Raw genomic sequence first — 19,924 nt, 5'->3', positions numbered from 1 at the left:
TTGGATCTGTAAGGGATGGCAAACTGTGATTAAAAACATTTTTACTTTTCGAAATGTATAGAAACCAAGAGAATATGAAGTAATTAATATTCTCTTGATACTTAGTACTTAATATTCTCTTGATAGAAGCTTTACTAGAATCCAGTGGATCAGATACGTGACCGAGAGTCCCCTACCCACCCCACTCCTAAATTTTTTAATCAAACCTGTTTAACAAATAATCGATCAAAGCGTGCTGTGATTGGTCGATTCCTTGCAAAACGCGCCTTGCAAATTTTATCTCTGGTGATACTCAAATGAAAAAAGTTCCTCAAGACCTAAAATCGTCTCAATTTACGTCTAAAAAGAAAGAAATCTTGCCAGGAACGATTACAGAAAGGTAAGACGTTTGTTGCATAACACGACCCTTAAGTTTCCCGCTGTTTTTGAATCCTGTCTATCAGTCACGTTGGTCAGTACAAAGTCCAATATCAATAAAGCTTATCAAATATGTACGACTGTACCATGCTTTTATTTTCTATGTTAATTTTCCTTCAATAACAATAACATAATATATCTATTATCATCCATAAGTTGAGTTTGAAATTGTGTACAAAAAAGTATACGATTCTTGTTTTTCAAATACTCGCTTGAATAAATACCAGTAGTATGGATCTTGATAAACATTTGATTAAGAAAATAAACGCAATATTTGTTGGACGTTTCGATGACATCTTGACCGTATGTATCATCAAAGCGTTTATACGCAAAGCGAGGCACATTGTGTCGCATATAAACAAAGCCCTATTCGTATTACAAATTCGTTGTTATATCCGAGCTTCGTGATCGTTGTCTATCAAAGCCTTAGATCTCTGTTGTCCACAATGGATTCAACGACTACTTCAGAGGGACAAGTTTCGTCTTTACAACACTTTAGTTCGTTAGCTTTCGAACAATTTCAATGCTTTCGTTCAAATCAAGAACTGTGTGATGTATTCTTATCTGTCGATGGTGTCCACATTCCTGCTCATAGATTGGTTCTAGCTGCTTCAAGTCCTTATTTTCGAGCTATGTTTTCTGGGAAAATGGCCGAAAGCGTTCAGAAGGAAGTCTTCTTGTCTGACTTGGATGGAAAAGCCGTGGAAAAAATTATTGATTTCTTCTACTCCGGGAAGGTCGCGATTGATGAAGATAACGTACAGTCCTTGCTTTATGCTTCATGTCTTCTAGCAGTAAAGGACGTTAAAGAATATTGCTGTGACTTTCTACAACGAGAAATCACAGTTTCAAATTGTCTGGGGATTCGCGCCATCGCCGATACACTTTCTTGTAGTGAGCTCTTCGAAGCTGCAAACCTCTATGTCACTGAAAACTTTTCTGTGGTTCTCGTCTGTGAAGAATTCCTACTTCAACCTTTCGAGTCGCTAAGCACCTTGATTGATTCAGATTATCTCAATATCTCTGGTGAATGTGAGCTTCTTGACGCCGTCGTAAAGTGGCTTCATTGGGACAACCTGGATCGAGCGAGGTATGCACGCTCACTTCTAAAGCGTATATATTTGATGAAAATACATGTCAGCCGGCTGGAGAGTTTATTGAACGACTCCATTATATCCACTGACTGTGAATGTCTTGATCTCATCCTTGAGGCGTTAGACACCCTTGCGTCTGAGAATGTATCAAGTGCATATGAATTTCCATTGTTTTTGAGTAGAGTTTATGGTAAAGCTATGGAGGTGTTGTTTTCAATTGGGGGTGAATCAGCAGGAGTAACACTAGATTCCACAGAATGCTATGACTTGAAAGGCAACACCTGGGATTGGAATATATCTGTAAGGGATTTAGAGCCTCTTTCATTACCAGCCCTGGAGCAAAGTAGGAATAACGCAACGTCAAGTACCACAGGCCGTCATGTCTATGTTATTGGTGGAAGCTATTCATGGAAGGCCCTTGATGTTGTAGAGAGGTATGAATGGCCAGAAAACAAGTGGAGGCAGCTGTCTTCACTGAACAAAGGTCGGCTGGGTGCAGGGTCTGCTATTGTTAACGGACAGCTGCTTGTTGCAGGAGGGTGTGGTGAAGATGGATATTTATCAAGTGTTGAGTCGTATGACCCTCTTTTGGATAAATGGAGCCTAATAAAGCCAATGAATCAGCGTCGTAGTTATCTGGGTGTGGCTGAGCTCAATGGATATGTTTATGCCGTGGGTGGCTATTGTGGTGTATCAGGTGAAAGTGATGGTTTCATGGCTAGTGCAGAGTGTTATGTTCCTTCTAATGACATGTGGATACCAGTGACACCATTGTTACAGCCAAGAGCTCACTTTGGTCTTGTTGCTGAAGGAGGTATGTACTTTTATAGAATGGGATGTTTTTGGAGGGATTAGCTATAGAAAAGCGTGGGTTTGGATAGAATAATGGGATAATGGCTTGTAAACCATGCATTCAACAGGGTGGCCCACTCCTTTTCCAATTAGTATTATTTATAAATTATATTTAAATTATATGAAATTTATTTTAATGCCAATCATAAAATATGGCTTTCCATTTTTTGTATTCTCTATTTTTCTTCTTCTCTTATCTCCTGTATTCATACTTTATTTGCTTCTCCACTCTTGCTTAAAATTGTTTTCTTTCTTGCTTAAAATTGTTTTCTTTCTGCAAATTTTTTTAACCATAATTTATAACTTTATACATTAGCATTATTTTTCTATCTGACAGTAAACTGTTATCTTTGATTTCTAGGTTCATTGTATGCTTTGGGAGGCTACAACAGCTCTTGGCTGACATCATTAGAGAGGTTTGATCCAAGAGAAGGACAGTGGTACCGCTTCCCTTCTATGAAATCCCCTCGCAGTAGTGCAGGGGCATGCTCCATTAACAACTGCTTATACATTGCTGGTGGATTTGATGGTGTCAAAAACTTGAATTCTGTAGAATCTTTTGATATTAGAGCTGAGAAATGGAAGCAAATGAATCCTATGAGAACAGTACGTTTTGGAATGTGTCTTGCAGCATGCAGACTTTAGAGCAGCCAACCAGAATGCAAGAAAAATCTCTGCAGAAATTTGAACCAACAGTTTTAGTATTTCGGAATCCATACTTTTGTATTCATGAGTGTTTGTCAGTTCTCCAAATTTCTTTTCGTTTTCTCCAAATTAGACCAAAAAATACAATATGTTTTCAAGTGAACAACTCAATAATGTACAAAACTTAGCCAAAACATTGGTGTCAGAAAAATTTTATCTTTCTGTAAATAGCATAGAAAACATTTAGGTATGGCCCATTGTGTAAATATATTGTTAATTGTAATATGTCTCCATTCAAATTTCCATACTCATTTTGAAAAAAAAAGGATTTTTTAATTAGATTTTAGATAACATCATTTTCATTTGCATGTACTTCAAAATATTCTAGTATTTATTCTTTTTCTTTGTAAATATATATATATCCTGCATGATTGTAAATAGATTTTCTAGTACAAATGTTTTTATGTATTATTCTTAGTAAATAAAGGTTGTATTGTATCATATTGTATTATGTTTCAATTATATCATCAGGGCCCAGTTGTTCAAAGCCCGATTAGTGCTAATCCTGGGTTAACTCTTAATAAGACCTATAGAGTTAATCCTGGATTAGTGCTAATCCAGCTTTGAACAACCCGGCCCTGGGTAATACTCCAGTTTCGAGTTCTCTTTGGTCAGCCTTAGTCTCGTTAGTGTCTTAAAATATTCAGCCATTCAACCAAAACCTGTGGCATTTTAATCAACTCATATTGTTCCATAATATGTACATTCCTTGTTGAATCTTAATAAAAGAATAGAACACATTTGTACACAATCGAGGCTAAGACAGAGCAAAGGCAAACTCAAAATGGGAGTGTTGTTCCACAGTAATGGCAACTTGCGTGGGTAACAGCTCAAATTTGAGTCAGCGGTCATGGGTAAGATCGCAAGCTCACCTGCTTAGTAATAATAATAATAATAACTATTAAAGATGCATATTATTTTGGGGGGAAAAAACAACTCGGAATTAGCTACAAAAGTGCAAAAGTTAAGCTTATTCCTTTAAGATTATAAAGAAAAATTTGCAAGCCATTTTAATTTATATTAACCAATGGCTGAGGTTTGTTTTTATTAAGATTTACGTATGTAAAAAAAATATATGTAAAAAAATGTTCGTAAAAACAAAACAAAAAAACAAACAAGAAAATATATAAATTAACATAAATTAACAGAATCATGTTAATATTTATTGAGACCCACAAACCACTTTTGTTTTGGAATGGCTTTCACCTCTAAATTAAAAGTACTAAAAATTACAGAAAATATCAATTTAAAAATATGCAAAATATTTTTACTTTTTCTTCACAATTAATGTTCATGTATCTCTTAGCAGACATCATACATTTATTCTTTTATGTCTTTTTGTTAAAATACACCACAGTCTAAAAGGCTGAATTGAGTACTCCATTTAAAAATACTAATAACTAAACAATTCAAAAAGAAGAAACTAAAGGAATATATAATATTTTAGCAGCTGAGCTATCTTTGTATTGCCTGTAAGGTGCACTGGCAGACCTCAATTATATCATCTGTGTAACAATTGTGGTTTTGGCAAGCTTTTCTAATGTTTGTACTAAAATGCTTTTCCCTAAAAACCTGGACCATTTTCTTGTTACATGCAAAGTTTTCAAGCCGTCATGTGAGTTATTTTGGGCAATTTGACACATGACATACATTTTTCAGCCTTCATACTTAATTACTAGCAAAATAAATATAAAACAGACAGAGAATGGTAGCCAAGAACTCACAGATGTCTGGAGTTGTCTATGTCTTGTCTGAATATGTATATGTAAAAGTATGATATGTTAATATGCATTTATATAATGTATATGATATGTTTTTGTTTTAATTTTATTTTTATATAATTTTATCTGCACTAGATATGTACTTAAAAACCTTAAGATAAAGTATAAAATTATGCAAAAATATAAAAATCATATTGTGAGAATGATTCTTTTGCGTTTTTATCTTAAACTATCCAAGTGTACGAATACAATGTTTCAAAAAGGAAGCTAATTAAGCCAAACGCTGTAAAACAAGGCATATCAAGACCAATAGGAAAAGTGGGTATACATCTTATAGACAAAAAATGCTAACAGCAAGAACTAAAGAGTAGATAACAATAATATGGCTTTGTTAGCTTGAAGTAAAGCAGTGACGAATGTCTCAATATTACACTAATAGACTTTTACAGTGAATCGAAAAACCGTGGGCACCTAGAAATATTCCAGGAATGTTCTATTCTTTGCTCAATCAGAATTGACTTTCTATCTACAAGATAATAATGAAAAATGGTTTTGATTGGCTATTGAACATTCTTGAAATATTTCTAGGTGCCCTCGGTTTTGCAATTCACACTGTAATAATTACTGATCTTATCAAAATCCATTGTTTTCAGTCTGCATTATCCCAACGAATGCATAGAGGAAAATCAGACATATTTAGTTCATTCATTATTGGCTTTGTTTCTATGATACACAAGCTACAAAGAAAACAATTGGATTTTGATAAGATCAATAATTATACCTACGAATGCTGCATGCCTCAGTAATTATCTATTAAATAACTTGTGTGATGTCTTTTTAGCTGTGACTTCTCTTTTGTGATTTTTCACATTTTCCATGCATCATTTCATAGACTATCACTGAAGGTCGTTAAAACATCACACAAAACTAAATTACCCCCAGGATATCCCCAAGGTAAGCACATATTATACTAAATATAAATTTTTACCTCTAAATTAAGAGTTCTAAAAATCACTGCAAATATCAATTAAAAAATATGCAAAATATTTTTCCTTTAGATTAACATCTTCATAATGCCTCAAAAATGCAGGACTTATTATGTTTTTTAATCTGCATAAAAATAACTCATTAATCAAGCGTAGGAGATCAGTTGAACACGATTACTGTGATATGAACAAACTAGAAGGTAGTACTTCTGGAATATTGCTAGTGCCACTGGAATCTTTTTAGTAGGGAACTTGCCTAGACAACTTCCATCAGGCTTAAGTATATGAACACTGTGATTTTCACTGTCACAGACAAGAATGAGCTCATTAATATAATCAACAGCCAATCCCCTTGGACACTGAAATGCACCAGCACCAGCACCTTGCCGACCAAACTGCCTGACATATTGACCCTCGGCGTTAAACACTTTGATGCAGTAATTACCACTGTCTGTTGTGAAATACTCATTGTCAATGGCAATGGTATCCAAAGGGTTATCAAATCCCTCGGTACCTCTGCCACCAAACTGGAACTTGAATACTCCATTGTTAGAAAACACCTGTACTCTATTGTTATCAGAATCGGTTACAATAATGTCCCCTGATTTATCAACGGAGAGTGTCCCACTTTGACCAAAATCACCTGGACCACTTCCTTGTTGGCCAAACTTACTCACAAATTCACCATTTCTGTTGAATATTTGAACTCTACTATTCTTGCTGTCAAACACTATTATATTATTATAGGAGGTGTAAACAACTCCAGTTGGGCCCTGGAATTGACCATTGTCAATACCTTTCTTCCCAAACTCAAATTGGAACTTCAGTCTTGAGTCAAAAACTTGTATGCGATTGTTAAAAAAGTCACTGACTGCAATTTCTTCAAATTCATTTGTAGACACCCCAGCTGGACCCTTAAAGGAGCCCTTTTTACTTCCCTTGTGGCCAAGTTTGTGTAATACTTGACCTGATTGGGACCAATCTATACTTGATACCGTCGAGGAAGGTCTTGATTGAGCCTTGAGGAAGTTTTTACTAACTTTACCAAATTTTTTATTTTCAAGAATCTTTTCACAAGTAGCTTCTGTATTCATGGAAAATACAAGTCTTTCATCGTATGTGGATGTATCTGCTGGTTCTTCTAGATTTAACAGACTGACTTCATCCAATTGCTGTACAAGAGCAGTTGTAATCTCACCTATCTCAATAGCATCGTTCTGCTTGAGAATAGCTTCCGCAAGGTTAACACTATTCAGTGCATTGGAATGCAGCTTGAAGAGAGTACTCTTCTGTTTGTTTATCATGTCTTGTTTCCTGCCATAAAACTCTTCGACTTCCGAACAAAGACTCGTTTCTTGTTTTCTGATAGCCTCTACTAACTGATCAGCTTTGTCATGAATCTCCTTCTCGACCTTATCAACATTGACAGTCAAGTCTGTTAATACTTTATCGAGGTCGGAAATCTTTATTGTCATAGTTCTTACAACTGGTTTCGCCCTCTCGAGAGACAGTTGGATTTCTAACCTTTCTTTTCGTCCTGGTGTAGCTTCAATGAGTCGAACTAAGACTGCGTTAGTGGGAATACAAGACACACCACCTTCAGGGATATCAATGCTTCTCCGACACACTGGACATCTGACTTCCCTGCCATTCCTTCCCACCATCTCAAGACACTCCTTGCAGATATTGTGCGCACAGGCTAAAAACTTAGGCTCCTTGAGTTCCTCCAGACAGACAGGACATAACAACTCTTCGCTGATGACTCGAGAATAATGATTAGAAGCCGTAGCCATTGTGAATTTTATAACATAGTCGAAAGCATTCGTAAACAACGTATCCGAGTCTGCTTGATGTTTGGAGACATGATAGACGTCGATCGAAGTTACATGGCAATCACTTTTTGTTTTTGTTAAATTTTCAAAACAGATATACAATTAAGATTGATTTAGTTTTGTATTATCTTGATTGGTTAAACGCATCACTCGACAAACCGAATTAAGTTGATATCAGCAAGACATCATCCGCAATCCAATATAGTGGGGAAGGGATGTGTGACGGCTAGCAGCAGGCGTTTCTCGGAATCTTTGAGTGGGGCATGGGGCGAATCTGCTCGCTTCTGGTTCACTGAGACTTTTCTTTCATTCTTTCTTTCTTTCTTTCTTTCTTTTGCACACAAATTAACAAGTTTACATTATGATTGACGGAAAATCACGCTTAAAAATAGGTTTAGGAAGAAAACCAAATATGATGATTTATTCTTTCTATCCATAACACCAATTCTGGTCGGAAATCCTGACTCCTTAGGTATGACACTAGACTATTTAGCGGACTGATGTCATCTAAGAACCATCAAGCATTACCCAAGTAATCCTAGAAAGGTGGCTTTGTCATTTGCGATTTGCGTTCACGACTGCATTCCGAGTAGCGTCCGATAATAATTGTTGTTTTGGCCCGAAGAAAAAGCGATTCAAGTCTCCGCCTCAGTCGACATTCCCTCTAGGGTAATTCTCAAAAACCAACCAATATATAACAGCGGACCGATGTAAAAGTTAGAAGTGTCCTGGGGTGGGTATTTCTGTCGGACTAATAATGCTTCATATGCAAAAAAAAAAAAAAAAAAAAAAAAAAAAAAAAAAACGAGGCTAACTCCTGCGTAAAAGAGAACTTGAACCTATTTCTCGACCAATGGTTAGCAAAATAAGAACACGACGAAAGGACTAGGAATTCTTAGATATCATGCCACAAGCTTTATTTTTAAATAGGAAATAATTGCTTCGTTATTTTCATGTCTTAAAATGTTCAAAAATGCTTCGCTGATTGTTATCTTAAATCTCCTTGCCTCGAGGCGCTACAAATTTATTGGCTCAATTTGGGTGAACTTATGCCCAACACTGAAAATGAGCTCTATTGGGGGAGATTTAAAGTTAATGATAAGACTAAATCATTGCTCCTGGTTTTTCAAACAAAAACGCCTGCTTTGATGTGACCGATCTTATGCCCATAATGGATGTTTAATGGGAGTTCACAAATGAACAAACACTGCCTTAGATTTTCGCGAAATGTCGTGATAAACTAATATCTCGAACCGAAAATAAAGCTTAAGCAACATAAAATTATCCTTTATTACAATCTATTTCCTCCGCCGGTGTTATCATTACTTGATCGCCACTCACTATACAACCCGTCAAAGTAATTTTTGACATTTGCTATCAGTTTGTTGTAATCGGTTTCCTCTTTCTAATGGAAGTTTGTGATTCATATCCAGATACTTGATGGATGAACTTGGCCAGTTGAAACGAACCCAATAACGAAGACGTACAGCTCATTACTTAGGGGATAGAGGTAAGATGGAATTGTCATTAGTACGAATTTGTTGGAGAAACACTCGTATACTATAATCTTAGATCGCCTGTCGTGATACTGCGCCCCCATGCAACTTTAGACGTGTAAGATATTTATTTCTCTATTATGAGTCATTCACGGCTATTTTAGAGTTGATTCAGATCGATACATTTTTATCATATTTTTTCTAACTAAAATGCACTTTTTAAGAGTTCAAAGTTCTTCTGATTCTGATCACAGGGTTCTAAGAATGACATGTGTCAATCACTAACAATAGTAATATGCCCTCATAGATATTTATAAGTCCAAACAGTTCTTCACAAGACGCCGTACTTTTTACGCGCTTTGGATCACTTCCGTCCCTGAATTTTCCCACAGTCTAACTTTCATAATCTTTTGATTGATAGAAGCCAAAAAACTAGGCTGAGGTCTCAGAAATATTATAAGTGAAGTGATTTGTCAGAAAGTCTGAACTGATCGTGTCCGATATCCCAGTGCTCAGTGTAAAACCATGCAGGTGCACATTAGCCTTGCGGTTACGTTTCTTCCAAACCTGCTCTTTCAAATAAAATATTGATTGATTGGTTATTTCACAATGCCTCAGGCTGCTTGTAGAATGATTATGACAACTAACTCATCTTATTTTAGGACCTACGTTATTAGAATAAGGAAAGAAAATTCAGGGAACCATATTTTGTGTTAGATCACTGAAATTTTGGTAATTTTCCTTTTCTTTTCTTCCTTACTCTTCTCTTTCTTTCCTCTTCCCTTCCCTTCGCTTTTTTTCTCTCCTCTTTTTTCTTCTTTTCCTTGGCTTACATACTACCGTGAAAGATTTCTGGTCGGCCATTCAAAGCGCGTTAGATTTGGACACGGCACGGTCACGATGCTGCACGACTATATCAAGGGTTATTTTAATATCATATCCACGGTATGTTGTCAGTTGTCTTTGTTATAAACTTTTGTCCTCAGCGCACCACTATTAACGGTCCCCATCTTATTTGCGATCTTAAGCGTTGCGATAGTCTTATTTTTTTAAGATTAATGGTATTCAGTATAAGATAGCCGCTTAATGATAGCATTGATCTATATACAACCCCGTATAAGCTTTAGAGCAGGGATGACAGAAGCTAGTAGTCTAGTATTTGTTTTGCTTTACGCCGCATACTCTACAGGTCCCAGCGTACTTATAGCATGGTATGGATTGAGAGAGACGTTGAGTGGTGCATTAAGTGGTAGTTTTCATGATATTGCTTTTATAAAATTCTTGACGACTTCGCAATAAGAGCATGTCTCTGCACTCTGATATTATCTCAAACATACTTTACTACGACAATTCAGGCCTTAATGTATCAATAGTAACGCCCTCGTAAATACGTACAATAAACCTTAATAACCATGTAATGCGGAAACCGGCTGAGACCACTAGTTAAAAGTATGCGTGTACCCATTAGAGTAACATGTCTGTGTCTCTTAAAGTGTCTTTTAAATCTCTTAATCAAAAAGCAGGCCTTTATGTATCAATAGTAACGCCCTTGTAAATACGTACCATTAAAATAACGTGTCTCTGTCTGTGACATTATCTCACTGAAATACATTATATTCAGGCCTGAATGTATCAATAGTAACGTTTTGCTTAAGGTTAGCACCTTCTGTGAGTTTGCCATGCCATGACTTTGATCAGCAAAGAGGTTGTTTTAGGGTTCGGTCTGAGTTAGCCGTGCCCTGACTTAGGTCAGCCAAGAAGTTGTTTCAGGGTTTAATCTGTGAGTTAGCCATGCCCTGACTTAGATCAGCCAAGAGGTTGTTTCAGAGTTTGATCTGTGAGTAAGCTGTGCCCTGACTTAGATCAGCCAAGAGGTTGTTTCAGGGTTTGATCTGTGAGTAAGCTGTGCCCTGACTTAGATCAGCCCTGAGGTTGTTTCAGGGTTTGATCTGTGAGTAAGCTGTGCCCTGACTAAGATCAGCCCTGAGGTTGTTTCAGGGTTTGATCTGTGAGTAAGCTGTGCCCTGACTAAGATCAGCCCAGAGGTTGTTTCAGGATATCGATAAACGTTTAAAGGCTTAAAGGTTCTCTCCTCACCAATCTGCATATACGCGCACGACTCTCAAAAGTGTTAAAGTGTTTTCTTTCATGAAACGATAAACAAGGAATTAAGTTTCCCTAAGGAGTTAACAGCATTCGAGTGCGCTTACTTTTATTCACTCACGGCCTCTTTGTTATGTCTACAGACATCCATTTTCTTTACTTTTATAAAGAATAATATCATATCGTATTTTGAGCTATCATAAGTAGTTTGTTAATCGGCCAGGCCAGACAAGAAGACGCCTGATGGAAAGAAACAGCAACAAGTCCTTCAAATCACTAGTTTTCACCTCTAGCTCCATCTACTAACGTGAGGCGGATTTCAAAAGAAAGACGTCGCGCGCAATAGATCTCCTTAGATCTCCTTGACTTGGGTGTAATGTTTTACCGTTATCAATTCTTTGTTTAACGTTTGCGCACGACAATATACATGATGATGGAAATTCCAGCTCCATCTAATAACGCAAGGCAGATTTCAAAAGAAAGAAGTCGTGCGAATTAAGATCTCCTTAGATCTCCTTGGCATTAGCAAAATGTCTTACATTATCCATTCTGTGTTTAACGGTTGCGCACGACAAGATGAACGTGAAAATTTCAGAAAGCTCATTTCTCGCAGATTATCCAAAAGCCAAAAGCTGCTAAAAGAAAGAAGTCGTGAGCAATCAATCTCCTTAGATCTCCTTGGCATCGACGTAATGTTTTACCATTATCATTTCTTTGTTTAACGGCTGCGCACGACAAAATATACATGAAAATTCCCGAAAGTTCAATGCCCACAGACTAGCCAGAAGCTGGCGGAACTTCAAACGTCCATCTTTATATTGACCAGACATTAATCAATATCTGAAAGGAACTGGTATCTTTTTCATTAAATCGCCTTTGTTATCAAGATGTCTTAACTTTCTTTTTCTCGGCTTTCAATAGTTTTAACATGAGATTATAATAAAACTATTAATCTTCTATTGGCATTTTTCCCCCTTCTTCTTGGTCTTTCTCTTCTTGTTATTCTTAATTCTACTTTCTTAATCTTGTTCTTCTTTTCCTGCTTCTTCAGTGTTCTTTATTGACCTAACCTAACCTAACCTAACCTAACCTAACCTAACCTAACCTAACCTAACCTAACCTAACCTAACCTAACCTAACCTAACCTAACCTAACCTAACCTAACCTAACCTAACCTATTATTATTATTACTATTATTATTATTATTATTATTATTATTATTATTTTCTTATTTTATTTTTTTATTACCTATTATTATTATTTATTACTATTGTTGTTGTTGTTGCTTTAATATTCAAATTGGTATCTAGTTTCTATCTGTGGTAACCACAGTGGGCAAAGACAAAAAGCGGATTATAAATGACACTAAACGAAATAAATGTAAAAATGTTATTTACTTAATTAAGGGTTTGAAATGAACCATTAGAGTTTTCATTTTTATGAAATGAAAACTGCAATTCAACTTCACAAAAGCCATCAAGATCTTAAAAGCTCCTTAAAAAACTTTTTGCGTATCTCCATCGAAATGTGAGCCTTATATTGATCGATATTGATTATAAAACGTATTGATCATAACGTAAGCTTCAGTAAAGTACCCATGAATGTTGTTATGCCTACTCAGTAACCTAGACTGCGTTTATCTTGCATATACCCCCGGGCGGGAGGGGTAGGGGATTTTTTAAATCAGTTTGTTTTCATTCCCTCTCCCCCTCAAGTCGCACAAATATTTTTAGACACCCATGGCATAAAGCTAAACTCAAAGAAATAGCGGAAAAAAATTTTTTTCTAGTTTACTTTGTTATAAACTGAAGATTCAGGGCTCGAAAAATTATTTATAACTATCAAAGTGCTAGTATTTTTCTTGACTTTGCTTTTAGAAAAAATTCTACTAGCAAACATTGGCAAGTAAATGTTTCCTTTATTTGACCAAGAGAAGTTTTTCGTAAAAAAATTGCAAGATGAAACAATTCAAATCTTTAAGAAATTCAAATAGTTGCTATAGTGGGCTAAAAGGTTAGGTTCGGGCCCTGACATCTGAGATCCAACTAAGAAAGCCGCTCTCTAGTTTTTCACAAAGAACAAGGAGCTCGCAAAATTTATTATACTAGTGCCGAGGGGGGGAGGGGTGTGGTGTACTGTTTTTCTTCTTCTTCTTTTAAGTTCAAAATATTAAGTATATAAGTGAGAATACTTGATTATAAAATGTAGAACACATTTCCAGTCTAGATTCAGAATAGAATGGTACTCGAACGAAAGCTGTTCTTACTGAATAACTAATTATATCGAGAAGTTAAGTGTATATAAAGGAAAGAAAGTACTTGATGAAAGTGTTAAGATCTTACTCAATGCTTTGGGTAATGATGAATAGCTGAGTGGATACATTAGATTGATTTAATGGTTTCTGTGCATGAAATGGAGGTCTAAGAGCCTCTCTTCATAAAGAAGGAGTAAAAGAAAGAAAGAACAGAGAGGAACAATAGAACCATTTAAGATTTTAATAACAAGTTTGGCTTTTGCTTAAACTTAGCACCTTCTGTGAGTTAGCCATGCCCTGACTTAGGTCAGCCAAGAGGTTATTTTAGGGTTTGATCTGTGAGTTAGCCATGCCCTGACTTAGATCAGCCAAGAGGTTGTTTCAGGGTTCTATCTGTGAGCTAGCCATGCCCTGACTTAGATCAGCCAAGAGGTTGTTTCAGGGTTTGATCTGTGAGTAAGCCATGCCCTGACTTAGATCAGCCCAGAGGTTGTTTCAGGGTTCGATCTGTGAGTTAGTCATGCCCTGACTTAGATCAGCCCAGAGGTTGTTTCAGGGTTTGATCTGTGAGTAAGCCATGCCCTGACTTAGATCAGCCCAGAGGTCGTTTCAGGGTTCGATCTGTGAGTTAGCCATGCCCTGACTTACATCACTGGCCCAGACGCTGTTTCAGAAGAAAAATAATTCTTAGATGTAAAATTTAGCGTGTTAGGTTTTGTGGCGGGGGAAAACCAGCGAACCTGGATAAAAACCCTCAAAGCAAGAGAGAGATACTTAACTAATTCTACTCACATGTGAGTGCGCGTGCTACATTGTAAACAACATATTGCACTTATCATCGGTTCCCACATTTTAATCTTAATAGATATTCTCGATGCTACGCGGTAAGAATAAAAGCATGAGTGGACTAATTCTATATGTCTAAATGTAATACAGGTCTAGAACAACAACCTTGATGGCGAGGACTCAAAGAGGAAACAGTCAAGATCACTTCAATCAGTAGTATTGGTCGTCTGTAGGATTTGGTGTGGTGTGGTCGATTTATTCAAGGTAGGTCGAGTAATACAGGGTTTGTTAGGTTGGAAAAATCCTTTTGTTAATATTGAACAGCGAAGGGTGTCAGTGAATTTTTAGGAAATTTTGAAAAACGCCATGCCAATAAGGACTATTCAAGGCTGAGTGATTTAATGACTTTAGTATAAAATGGTATATATTTCAAAGATTGGTTAGATAAGTGACACGTTCGATCGTTTCATTTTGCCATATGGTCGATTAATACAGGTATCATCGTATGTAATAGGCTACAAAGATTTGTCAGCTAACAGAGGTTTGATCGGTTTAATTTTGCCATATGATCGATTAATACAGGTATCATCGTATGTAAGAGGCTACAAAAGAACTCTTCGTACTCCAAAGATTGGTCGGTTAACAGAGGTTCGATCGGTTTCATTTTGCCATATCGTCGATAAATACAGATATCATTGTATGTAAGAAGCTACAAAAGAACTCTTCGTACTCCAAAGATCCAGTAAAAGCTTCAGGATGTTGATAGATTATGTATTTTAATTAAGACATATTTCAAAAGAGCCACTCCATAACTTTAATTATGGCTTAAGGTGATTGGCTTTTTTTCTCATACACTGCGAATATTAGATCCTCCAGTCATAACGTTGTTATTAAAAGATGTCAGACACTTCCTGGCAGAAATTAGAACAAATAAGTCAAAGAATGGCATTTTGGGGAAAAAGTATTTAATTTTGTACTAGTATTTCTAGCATTCTTAATGAATATTCGAGCTCTAATCGGATTTTCTGAGCGAGAAATTTGACCAAAAGAGGCAGCTGCCTCTCTTTTTTTAAATCAACGTCTAAATTGTCACGACTCTAGAAAGTTCTATATATTGAGGGTCCAGCGGGTTGTCTCTGATAAATTAAAGAATTGACAAGCCCTGTCGTTAGCCAACAACGTTTATAAGGGTTTCTATTTGATAGGTTTTGGGTCTAAAAAAGTGAAAAAATACTCTCCCTAATTTTACTTTTTCTTCTTTTTTCTTTTTTTGTTTTTCTTTTAATATGTGCTAAAGCGAATACTTGAATATTATGCCATTGAGCTATTTTGGAGAGTTATGTTTTGTTTTACAATACCATTGTCATAATTTCGTATATTTTGAAATTAATATTCCTTTTAATTATTTTGTTGCTCTCTCTTTCTATTAATTCTCTAGTCCCATTTCATCATTACCATTTCTTTGGTCATTTGTATCGTTTCATTTCCATTTCTAATGCATTCATTTCTATCTTTAATGAAATTATAGCTCTCTATTCTATTGCTCCAAGTTCCAATTTTACTCCTGTGGTCATCTATTCACTCACTTAGTTTTTTCGCTTTCCCTTTTATTTTCCTATTGATTATTTTATTACTCTCATTTCAAGTGAGATATAATTCGAGTTATCCGTCGTTCAAAGCTTTAAAAGCTCATTTTAACCAACTAATGTGCCCTGATAACAAGTTCGTTAAATCCCTGGCTCCTAATCTAAACTTTTAGATCTAAATTACAAAAGTCATATTTAATTGCTTGGCGTGCATTATGGATTATAGATAGACTATTTTATGTTGAATCAAATGGACTTCTTTTCTGTCCATTTAAGGTTTAGACTGATATACATGAATAGACCCCTTGCACCGAGTCCCGAGAGGAATCGTTCTGGGGGACATAACAATGGCCGATTTTTTTGTATAAGAAAAGACGGCCTATAGAGCATGCGCATGTTATGTCATAGCAGCCGACACGAGTGAAAAACGTCTGCGCATGCTCTGAATCCGTATGCAATTTAGTACAAAACATATGTAAATTTGGCTTTCAAACATGCCTGATAAATCGGACTTCACAAAATGCCAAAACTTAGTGTCCATGCTTGAAACTTAAGGCTAATTCTTTCATATTGTGTTTGTTAATACAGTATCTTGGTCTGACAAAAGTATACTCTCGAACTTTTTTGTATACTTGGAGGAAACAAACATTTATTTTCTCACTCAAACTCTTCAAAATTCCGTAGAAAACATGCTAAAATGTACGCATGCGCAAACGTTTTTCTCTAGTGTCATAGCAGCCATGTTGGTTGACGATAACAAAGCATTCCTCATTAGCTTTTCTTGTTAGATCAACCAGCATGGCGGCGGTTTCATTGTTATTCATATCTCAAGATATTTTGAGGCACATGGTTGCACACACTATATTGTTTGGTCCCCCAGAACAATTGTGGCTCTAGAAAATCAATTCAAGGGAACTATTGATGGTTTTCAACCATTCCCAAGAGAATTAAATAACAAAAGACACGGCGGCCATGTTGGAGGATATAAAAAAAAAGAATTAATTGTCAATTCTTTTGTTAAGTTCCTCCAACATGGCCGCCTCGAAAACCATCAATACTAAAAATTGAGGTCGCGGCCTACCCCCCTCTACCCACTACGTTTTCTAATTCTGCGATACCGTTACTAAATACATCATAAGATAAGGCTTCTAATCTTGTAAACACCGATTGCAGCGATTTTCGGAAGCGGAAGATTTTGTTTCAAGCGCGTGCTCTCTTTCTGAGTAATGACGAAGAATTTTTACTGTAAAAGCGGTGAGAAACAGGAAAGAAATTTGAGTCTAGGAGGATAAAGGAAATGCATGATATTTGCTTAGAACATAATACCAATATGAAGAATATGATGAGTATCCTCAGTGTGATTACTCAAGCGCTACCCACGGAACGGATAAATAGTCAACTAGGGTCTGGTGTAGGAAGTCTGGAAAGCGCTATCCAACGGATAAATCTTATCCAGTGGATTATTATTTTTTGGATAACAGCATCGACGTATCCACTGGATAAGGATTTATCCGCCGGATAGCGCTATCCAGGCTTGGTGCAACCGGGCCCAGTTGATGAAGGATTTATCTGAGTCCATCCATTCAATTCGTTTGTCCATCTGTCCATTTCATTTAATCTGCTTCATGTACCCCTCCCCCACCTTGCGCTTCAGAACCGCAGGAAAAACTGGGTGGTATGATAAATAAAATGAAGAATTCTGGTGGGAAGGGTAAAAATTATTAGCCTATTAAATATTGCCAACGATTTGCAATTGCTCGTATGAGAAAATATGAAATAAAATTAGCATTTTTAAGATATGGTTGTCTCTCAAAAATTGACCATAACACTGATTAGAGCCGGATGAAGAAGACATGACAAGTTCCGGGGAATGGGGGGGGGGGGGGGGGGGGGGGGGGGGGTGAAAAAAAAATTACTTCAGTTTCTCGTCTAAGATAGGGAGGGTAGATGCAATGACTTGCCACGATGAAGTCCCTCCCCACTCTCCTGATTTTCAATCATTTATTTATAAATGCAGATACATGTTTGAATTTTTAAAAAGTATACAAGCTATCAAGTATCATACGAACAGCATCTTTTAAAAGCCCCCAATTATTGACAATATTTATTTTCTGGTAAGACAAGACTTTGACAAGGCTTTCAAGTCGCCACTGAAGAACAAACCAACATAACAACATTTCCTCTTCCAAGCAATATCAAAAACAAATCAAGTGTCAGAAATATAATAGGAATCAGACAAGTGACGGCTATGATGAAGATGAAATTCCATATTGGACCAGTAGAAAAACTAGCTTTCATAGCCGAAATGTCTCCTTTTGATTTATAGATTGTCTTACAGTAACCCATCATTAATATTCGATAGAATTTTTTCAAAATATTTTTCAAAACTTTTCCCTCAACAATCATGTAGATTAAATTATTTTCAAACAGCAACTTTGAAAAGTCAACATTTGAGCAAATTGCACGCACTTTTGCAAATTATGAACATTAAATCCGGGTACTTCTTTAGCCAATAAAATGAAGTTTCTTATGCACTCACTGCAACATGTTATTATGTTTTAGATAGTCTTAACGTCTTTCTCCTCTATTCTTAGGTCATTTTTGAAGGTTGTGTAATATAGTAAGTCTAAAGATTTTGATAAAGAACTGTTGTTGGTTTTTTTTTTTTTCAAGAAAGAAAACTATTATTATTATTGTGATATTTGTTTTAGATAAAAATACTAATATTTGAATGAACGAACTAGTGAGAAAATGATCAAGAGATCTGTTTAATGATAGAGAAAAGGAAAGACCAGTGCAAGAAAGATAAGATAGAAAATAGCACTAGAAAAAATAGCAAAAGTCACACCGGGAAAAAAACTGTGCATTCATCTGTCGAATAAAGACGGTAAATTGACGAAGTCTTTTTTCTGAAAGTCACTGTGAGAGGGGGAAAAGGACATTGTCCCACCTCAAATAAGTACGTGAATTGATTTAAACCGGTAACTGATAGACTGCAAGTCAATATGTCGGCACTGTCTTTCCTCACAAAAACTCTCCCTAGCGCGCGCTTTAATGCCGGATTCTCAGTTTGCCAACAACATGACTACAAATGAATGTCGAAAAAATAATATATTAATGACTCAGTGATAAATTTGACAAAATATGTTTATTTTTAACTTTTTCTCTCTTAAAATTTACTTTAATCCAGTTCATAATGCTGTCGAAAAAACTCTGCATCGGATGTTCGTGCGCTTGATTTTAGCGCAAACCGGAACCTTTAGATGAACACTGAGTCTTTCCTTTGAAGAAAGAAAACCCAAAAATATATTCCTGTCAGCATCGAATGATTTGGTGTGTTATCTCAATTTCCTAATGTATTCTTTTCTGAAAAGATAAAACTACGCTAATTTTATTGCTCACTTCAAAGGGGATTTCTTATAAAACTGATCGCTTTTTGCTATCTGCATAATAGCTGGATAATTAAAGTGCTCTGTAGATTTGTGTTATTTAACTTTGCCGAGGCAGCTGTCATTCTCCAATCATTTTCTTGCGTCAATTTACTTTTTGAGAGGCGAGTTGTGACGAAACGGTCAACTTAGCAGCCCTTCGGGCCCGAGGGGAAAGCATTCAGTCAACCAAGATAACTGAACCGATAGCGTGATGAAAATTTCGCAACTTCATCAACGACATTGAAATGGCTTTTTCTCCTGCTACGAAATTTAAAATGCAAACCCTTCATTATAAAAAAATCTTGGTTAGTATTTTCTCTTTCCTTCGCTTGGTTTTCGATTACTCTGTCATTTAATTCAAAGGATATTATTTGTAAGTTCCCGCTATATTTCAGTTATTCTTTGTAATCTTTTACCAGGTCGTTTTTGGAAGTCTTCTTCTACTGGAAAGCGTACAAAAAGGTAAGAAGATAGTTAATGTAAACTTTGTTTGGTAGTTTGGCTAAATTCAGTTACTCCTAGATATTATATAATATTAAAAGGCTATCCCAGAAAAATCGATCTTCATTCATAATTCACGTTACGCCATGTATAATGTAAATAATACACCAGTTGCGACTTTAATTTTATGTTTTTTTTCCAATCTCATCCCCCGCGAATC

The 19,924-nt window shown here is 36.1% G+C and overlaps 3 protein-coding genes across 3 annotated transcripts in view; 2 read left to right on the top strand and 1 right to left on the bottom strand.

The window, feature by feature from the left end:
- Positions 1 to 283: 283 nt before the first annotated feature.
- On the top strand, positions 284 to 3,509 carry LOC116306899 (uncharacterized). Its single transcript, XM_031717030.2, has 2 exons — positions 284 to 2,325; positions 2,725 to 3,509. Exons 1-2 carry the CDS (start codon positions 723 to 725, stop codon positions 3,006 to 3,008), a joined length of 1,887 nt encoding a protein of 628 aa, XP_031572890.1. The 5' UTR covers positions 284 to 722; the 3' UTR covers positions 3,009 to 3,509.
- A 700-nt stretch (positions 3,510 to 4,209) lies between these two features.
- Positions 4,210 to 7,842, bottom strand: LOC116306900 (uncharacterized). The gene has a single exon (XM_031717031.2). It carries the CDS (start codon positions 7,566 to 7,568, stop codon positions 5,922 to 5,924), a length of 1,647 nt encoding a protein of 548 aa, XP_031572891.1. The 5' UTR covers positions 7,569 to 7,842; the 3' UTR covers positions 4,210 to 5,921.
- Positions 7,843 to 11,736: 3,894 nt separating this feature from the next.
- LOC116306897 (uncharacterized) overlaps positions 11,737 to 19,924 on the top strand; it is a 57,459-nt gene continuing 49,271 nt past the window's right edge. Inside the window, exons 1-3 of the mRNA XM_089040275.1 lie at positions 11,737 to 11,895; positions 14,403 to 14,510; positions 19,683 to 19,725. Coding sequence (XP_088896401.1) covers positions 11,737 to 11,895; positions 14,403 to 14,510; positions 19,683 to 19,725 — 310 coding nt within the window. The remainder of the gene's footprint in view (positions 11,896 to 14,402; positions 14,511 to 19,682; positions 19,726 to 19,924) is intronic.

This window comes from Actinia tenebrosa, unplaced genomic scaffold, assembly GCF_029948245.1.
Source record: "Actinia tenebrosa isolate PJP-AT-01 unplaced genomic scaffold, QUT_ActTen_1.0 PGA_scaffold7__59_contigs__length_16204524, whole genome shotgun sequence".
Lineage (NCBI taxonomy): Eukaryota > Metazoa > Cnidaria > Anthozoa > Actiniaria > Actiniidae > Actinia > Actinia tenebrosa.
The sequence above is the reverse complement of the archived record's forward strand: the minus strand, read 5'-3'. Positions and strand labels throughout refer to the sequence as shown.

Excerpts from the sequence above, each read along its gene's own strand:
- LOC116306899 (XM_031717030.2), top strand. The coding sequence starts at position 723 with ATGTATCATCAAAGCGTTTATACGCAAAGCGAGGCACATTGTGTCGCA. Across the intron at positions 2,326-2,724 it reads TGGTCTTGTTGCTGAAGGAG|GTTCATTGTATGCTTTGGGA; the intron begins GTATGTACTTTT and ends TTTGATTTCTAG.
- LOC116306900 (XM_031717031.2), bottom strand. The coding sequence starts at position 7,568 with ATGGCTACGGCTTCTAATCATTATTCTCGAGTCATCAGCGAAGAGTTG.